The 7,409-nt window shown below is 43.3% G+C and overlaps 1 protein-coding gene across 1 annotated transcript in view; it reads right to left on the minus strand.

Moving 5' to 3' along the window:
* Nucleotides 1-1,705: 1,705 nt before the first annotated feature.
* Nucleotides 1,706-7,409, minus strand: part of Skp2 (S-phase kinase associated protein 2) — a 28,868-nt gene continuing 23,164 nt past the window's right edge. Inside the window, exons 9-10 of the mRNA XM_005356612.3 lie at nucleotides 7,251-7,358; nucleotides 1,706-3,534 (exon numbers count right to left, since the gene is read on the minus strand). Of these exons, the coding sequence (XP_005356669.1) occupies nucleotides 3,321-3,534; nucleotides 7,251-7,358 (322 nt within the window). The 3' untranslated portion in view covers nucleotides 1,706-3,320. The remainder of the gene's footprint in view (nucleotides 3,535-7,250; nucleotides 7,359-7,409) is intronic.

Here is a 7,409-nt window from a genome sequence, read left to right on the forward strand (position 1 = left end):
CCCGGCTAACAATTTCATTTTTAAGGAAGTAGAGTAACACAAATAATTATAAAATAGTCACTTGGGCTGAAAGTGGCTCAGCACTTAAGAGCTCTTGCTGTGCAAACAGGAAGACCTCAGTTCATATCCCAGCAGCCACCTAAAAAGCTGGCTGTGGTGGCCCTGTGCCCATAGCAGGCGTTGCGGCAGAGAACAAGTGGCTGGAGCTTGCAGGCTGCTAGTCTAGGACCAGGTGCAGTGAGACTGTCTCACAAGACAAAGCAGGTCAGCAGACATGCTCACCAGACATCCTCCTGCAGCACCCCCACACACGTGTGTGCGTGTATGTGTGTGCAGAGATCCTCACACACAATGCTAAGCTTTTTTGTACATTAAGGAAGGTACTTTAAAGAAAATCAAGGTATTTTAAAGAAAATCGCTGATTGGATAAGGAGCTTGGTTCTTGAAGACCCAAGTGTGGTTCCCAGCACCCGCACCAGGCAGTTCACAAGAGCCTACACCTCCAGGTCCACAAGATTTTCTGGCCCCCACAGGCCCCTGTATGCACACACACAGCGATGTATTTAACATGGATCTCACTGGAAATGGAGTCTGATACCGTCTCCTATTGTGCAGAAGTCACCTCTGACTTTTTGGTGTTAGATCTAACTGCAACTTAGGAAGATGACCAGTGTGGCTGGGGAGGCTTAACTTAAGCAGTTTTTTTTTCTTTTCAAGGATGATATCACTAAAACCCAGACTCTGGAATACAGAACACATGACCTATCTTCAGTAAATAAATTTCCAGGGATGCAAGAAAACCTAGAGCTTAAATTTCTTAAAGAATCATTGGATGCAACAGCGGAACATGTTAGGAGACTGATGAGAACAATCTGGGAGTGGTGGCACAGGCCTGTAATCACCGGGGGGCATGAGTCAGCTGGGTCAAACAGCCATCTCGAGGCTCGTGTGAGATGTGAGCTCTTGTTTCAAAACCAAAACTGTTCAAAAACACACAAGGAAAATTGGGAGACAGCTCTTCAACGCCATCCCTTCATTCGGTGCTTACAGTTAATGCCACATCTCTACCACACACACACACACACATACACACATATACACTGTGGTGTTTATAAAATTATAAGTCTGAGTTTTGTTTCAAAATTACTTCAAATGAGGGAATGGGCAGGAACTAAAGACGGCTGACAATGGATGATGAGGCTCTATATTTTACAGTCTCCATCATTTAAAAACAAAAACTAGAACTACTAAATGGTAGTATAACTAAAACAAATAAATGAAAATAAATCAGAAAACCTGGGTGATTTAGAACCACCAGCCTGGCATTTCAATGGAAAGGATCAAAGCGACTGAACTATTCCAAGTTCTGGCGTTAAGCTATTCACACTGTTTCTAAACCATGGAAATACACAATGTAAGCCGATCCAGTCTGTACTTAACAGTGTTATGTGACATTAGCCACTTGAATGCAAACATTTTATAAATATCAGTATTCTTGAGAGCACATTCAGGTTGACAAGCTGGTATTTAGCACTTTCTCAGAATGTATTATGAACTCATTTTGACAACAAGCACACAAAGCAGGCAGGTAGATCAGGGTCGAGGTTGAAATCTTAACTGACCCAAACGGCAACCTGAACTGATGCTTTCTAAGTTTCATGACTGCAGAAAAAAGGGACACAAATTGGCTCAAGTCCTCGTTTTTATAAAAATGTACTTTATTTTAAAATGAGTCTATAAAAGTAGAAATCACATACAAAAATACAGATTACTGCGACATGTTGGCAAAATAGCTCCCAGCTGGACTTGAGGAAGGAAGAACAGGTCCTGCATGTCTGAGGGCAGCTGGAGGCTGGAGTCCAGCCAGAGCCCACTGGTCAGCCTACTAATCTGTAAACAATAGTTTCAAGTAGTAGTTAGCACTTTAACTACTCAGCAATTGATGCACAATTATTCCTGTGTTACACTTTTGAAAATGTTCTTTAGGTCTGAGCACATAAAGGCACTTCATATTATTGTTGTAACAGTACGATTCTTTGATGAAAAAGTTAATAGAAATGTATTTTGGCTCTGTCGTATTCAAAAGAGGTAACTGCCTTAATTTCTTTTTCTTTTCATTGTCTAAGAAGCACCCTTTGATCTTTTGACTTCTGCGTATCAGGCGTTAAAGAGTCCATCTGTTATCAAAAGGTTTAATGCCCTGTGAGTCTTAAAAACTTAGGTGAAGCGCAGGTCGTGCCAGGTGTGTGGAAGCTGCGCACACACCTGCTTCTCAAGCGTTTCTGGTGGAGAGAAAGCAGCAGCTCTACCTAAGGAACTTTAGATCCAGTAACCTCGTGGGCAGGGTCAAGCCATTGCTGTGAAAGACCACTTAAAAGTATTTCAAGTCCTTGAGTTCAGAGTAAAATACAAATGACTGCAGGGCCAAAGGAAGAGACAGCAAACAAGATCAGCTCAGAGCTCTATCCGACTTCTCGAGAATGCTGATTAGAATAACACCGTATTTCTAAAACAAAGCAAGTAATTTAAAAAGCTAAACAGCCCACATAACATACATGGATTATAAAGTTTAAAAAAAAAGCATGATTAGATTTCCTCATCTACTTTAGGATTCTGGGAACACAGCATTGTACCTAAAAACAGCTACTTCATAGGAAGCTGACTTTAGGACTTCAGCCTTCTGAGGCCTCAAATCCTAAACCAATTCTGTCCTCATGGTTGTGTCTCTCCGTTTCTGTTCCTCCTTTAGAGCTCAAGGTACATGACTCAGGACTGTGTTTCTATCAAACTAACTTCACACCTGCACACAATGCTAATTCCCAGAAGAGATTGCCTCAAACGCTACCAGCCTACGATTCTTTCTGTTCAACTCACCGTACATATAGCTTATCGTTCTTCAAAATCAAGTTTTATAAAATACTGAATAATTAAATAGATAAAAAGTTAGGACAAACACCATGAAAACTGGGCCAGGGGTAATTCTGAAAACTTGATTCTAAATAGATTTAATCTGAAGGGCACGTGGAAGAGCTGGCTCAAATTCTGCTTTAAAAAGCTATTTTGAAATAACAGGCTCACCTAAGATTTCCAAAGAACTAGCACTTGGCCTCTGAGGGCACAGCACTGGCGCAATCGTCTCTACAGTCTCGAAAACGCAACACTTCATAGGTTCTCCCCTGCAAATGGTTCCCTAACATACATGCACAATGAGCGCTAAGGTAAAACCAATAGGAAAGGTAACCAAGGTCTCCAGCAACTGGATTTGCTGCCTGTGTTCCTCACTTGAGAGGAAGAGGCCACATCGCCCCGCAGTAAGCCCTTCATACACAACCAGGCTTTTGCAGGGTCAGTCGGCACTTGATGCCCCAAATCTCCGGGTTCTTTTTGTTGTCCATGGTTGGCCTTGCAATGGTGGTGAAGTAGGCACAATTAATCTGCAGATGAGGAAGGGCTTCTCTCAACAGCTGCAGGGTAGCATCCGGCACGATCCCAAAAACTTGTAGCGTCTTTAGTGTGGGGATCTCTCCAAGTTCACTGGAAAGGAAGAGGAAATGTCAGGGTGTATGGCAATTGTTAGACTAGTTATTATAAGCTATTGTTTGTAATGTGTATCAGTCTACAGGAGGGCAGCCTAAAACCATAATTTATAGTAAATGATTTAAGGAAACAACACACGGAGATAAAAGCTGGGAAACACAGCAACCTGACCCATGTGCGTCTGACTCCGTTTGGCTCCTGTGGAACTGAAGTTTCTGGCTATTTTCAGTTGAACTGAATTTGCCTCCTTTCTCCATTCTTGGCCTCCACAGATCCCTGCGAGGGTTACTGTGGCGTGACCAGTACTAGCAAGCGAGTAATGGTGAGAGTCAATGTGCTACTGCGGTCTCAGTCGGAAGCACCCCAAGATGAAAGCAATTTAGGAATCTGGACGTGACCTTTAACTGAACTAGGCTCTCTGAATAGACGATACCAGCAGCACCGAGGGCTTCTTAGTAATGATGCACCACTAACAAAACCTTACTGCAGCGGAACTCACGGGTGACTTCCTTAAGGTATTTCTTATAGGCCACTATATAGGGATAATATAGGCCTCAGATAGTACCAGTGTATAGCAGAAAGGACCTCTTCTCTACATAGGATTTTTTCGCCCTATTACTGATAGGACAGACCTTTTTGTATGTACTTCTTGTTAAACAGTGTGATCTGGGGTCACACAAAATTGACCCTGTTTACCCAAAGAAAACACTTTGTGGCTTTGGTGCTGGTTCTTTTTAACATTGGTCTGTCTGCCCAGCTTCATCTCTCCGATCCCTGTTTGCTTTAGGTTGGGACATAGTGCAAAGTCCCAGGAAGGGGGACATTTATTTTGGGAATTCAGCAAAACCCGCAGGAGGTCAGTGTGCCCAGCAGTGACCTTATGTTGTCATAGTCAATGCTTACTCAAACAAAGCAATTTTGTACTGTCACTTGGCTGCCAATGTCTCAGCCTCCCAGCACATTTTCCATGCACATCCACGACATCCTCCTGAAGGCTCAATCAGTTCATGCCACTCACCTGCTCCAGAACTCCTGATGCCTCCTGAATGGTTCTAGAAATCAGATGGTTTATTAGATCTAAGGACCATCCATGCTGAACAGGCTCCATGGGTCTTCCCATTACCCCTCTCTATCAATGGTCCAGGTGAGTGCCACAATATTTAGTATGTGTTGTGGAATCCAAGATGAATGGCAAAGAAAAACTCTATCTAAAAATAAGCGTGCCTGCTTCTAAGGGGCAGTGAGGTCAGGAGGCCATAGATCAAAATGCAAGTCAAGAGGAACACATTGCATCTTTAACTTCTGGAATATAGAAACAAATACAAAGGCTGTGTGTGCACTGCAGACCAGATTATAACATGAACACCAAGACAGCAATCCTTGGCACAACTCCTATGTGAAACCAGCATTTGAGAACAGGGTTGTGCTGGGGAAAATTCAGTTTCTGGGATATCCAGGCAGCAAAGCTGTGAGTCACCTGCAGTGGATAATATCTAAAAGAAGAAACCGCGGGGAGTAAGAGAGGAGTGGCAGATGGCAGAGGAGGAAGTTGGTGAGGCCAACACATGGCGCTCCTTGTGGGAAGGGAGCTGCAGAAGACGGGACAGGACCCAACAAAATCACCTGTGTGCAAAGGCCACACTGCAGAAAACAAGGACACAAGTACCTCTGACTTCGCAGCAGAAGAGAAAAGGGAAGCGTCTAGAAGCTGTTCTTTACTTGCTATAAGATAATAAGATAGTATCTTTTAAGGCTCTCTGTTTGAGTTTAATAATAGGGACTCATCACACAAGAGGCAGAGGCTGAGGCGGATCATAGGCCAGCCTGGGGATAAATATTGAGACCTGGTCTCAAAGACAGTAAACTAGGCACTTAGAAACTCCGAGGTTTTCTCCTTACCTCACCTACACAATCCTGTTTCTCTTTAAACACAAAATGCCTCAACTCTTTCAATTTCAAATCAGTTTTCCCTCCAAGTTCGGTTCATCATGGCCAAAAAACCCACAAAATTCTTAGAAGAAAATTCAGTAGAAAGTAAGACCAATTAAGGAAAGAGGAACTCTAGCAGGGGTCCGCAGGAGTGGGGAACTGCAAGGCTTTGGAAGCATTTTAGAACTCTGTCAAAGATGCATGTCATTTTCTCTTCTGAGAGAAGAACTATTCTGCATCGCAGATGGCTGCTGTGTGGCTGGTACCCTTGAGACATGCTGGGATTGCCTCAGTTGCCAGAGTGACTTATCTTAGGAAAAGGACCCGCACGAATTCATCTGGAAGAATCCCTAGTATTTACGCGATGCTCAAAGAAACATGCCGATGTTCGGACATTATCTTGTTCTCCTTCTGCTCTGCTGCTCTGCCGGGAAGCTAGAGCCCTTGATGCTCTAATTAAAGATCAGACTTTGACAATCAATGATGCCGAGGTTCACACCTGCACCAAGGGCATCAGGCTCATGCTCCTCCCCATCGATCCAGATGGAGGTTATTATGCAGGGAAACCATGATCACACTGAATAAACGTGAGAGACCAAAGCCTTCCCCTCGCCTCTGCTAGAGGGAAAGCGAGCATTTCAGTCCTGCTCAGCTCCCTTTCACAGCGAAGGAACAAACTCACAGATTTGCTTGAGAAAAAACACCAGAAAAGAATAGTTTCCCTTCCTAGCCAGCTGTCCAGGCTGATGCGAAGCCCAGATGGCAAGAATGGATGACAGAGTTCTGGTTGCTGGAAAATAAGCGCAGGGATTTGTATCAGAGTTCTATGCACACGAATTTGAGTTGTAACATTTGAGAGACGTTCAAGAAAAATCAGCATCTTTTTTAGGTAGTGCTTTTTCAAACAGCATACTACTAGCTAAGGCTCAGGAGACTAGTTAAATGATTAATCCAGCCACATAATTACCAGACTTCCCAACTTTACTAAACTCTCAACAGATCATTTATTATTGAAATTGTATAATCTAATTCATGAAAAATACTTTTTTTAATTCACCATTTTTACGGTAGGAAAAATTACTGCTGACATTCTGCTAGCAAGATAAATAGTAGAAAAGTCTTCCTCAAGCCATATGACCCTGCTGCAGTAAAAAGGGCACCTGACCAAGCACAAGATACTGACCTCTCGTGGTTTTCAATGAAACCACTATGCTTTTCATTTGGTATAAGGAAGACTATTACAGCCTTTGGAATGAAAGAAGCGATGCTTGGAGATAAGAGACTTAATTGCCATGGACCCACATAACATATCCTCCCTTCAGATAGCAGCAGACGCTCCTACACACGTGCCAATTCTTCACCGTCCTTGGCTGTCTGGGAGCCTCATCACTAGATCATGGAACTTTTCCAGTAAGCCCAGACACAGCTTTAAGAACGAATGGGAAGCATCTCAAACAAGTCCACTCCCACTGGGTCTGCCTCCTAGGCTCACAGTGAGTTCCTTAGATGTAAAAGTTTCCTTTTCTAAGTCCTTCACAGACAGTAGGACAGCATTCTAACACAGTGATGCCGACGGTTACATAACAAACAGTAATGAGACCAGTTCAACTTTACCGGACAGTTTAATCCAACATCCTAGGAGCTATTTTGATATTCCTTCCTAGACATGACACTGCATATTAATACTAATGTTCCCTTTGTGGACATCCATTAGTAACGATGGGTTTTACTACCACCACCTGTCATCCCTGCCTTCTGCTAGCATGAACACAAAAGATACTCACAGTAGGGTCTCAGGAATTATATCATAGCACCGGCTGAGCGAGAGGTGTTGGAGGTAGTTGAGTTGAAAGAATTCTGGAAAGCAGTCATTCTTTAGCATGATACTGTCACTGCAAGAGGAAGGAGACAGATTCAGAACCACCCAGAGACTGAGCACACCA

Source organism: Microtus ochrogaster, chromosome 19 (genome assembly GCF_000317375.1).
Source record: "Microtus ochrogaster isolate Prairie Vole_2 chromosome 19, MicOch1.0, whole genome shotgun sequence".
Lineage (NCBI taxonomy): Eukaryota > Metazoa > Chordata > Mammalia > Rodentia > Cricetidae > Microtus > Microtus ochrogaster.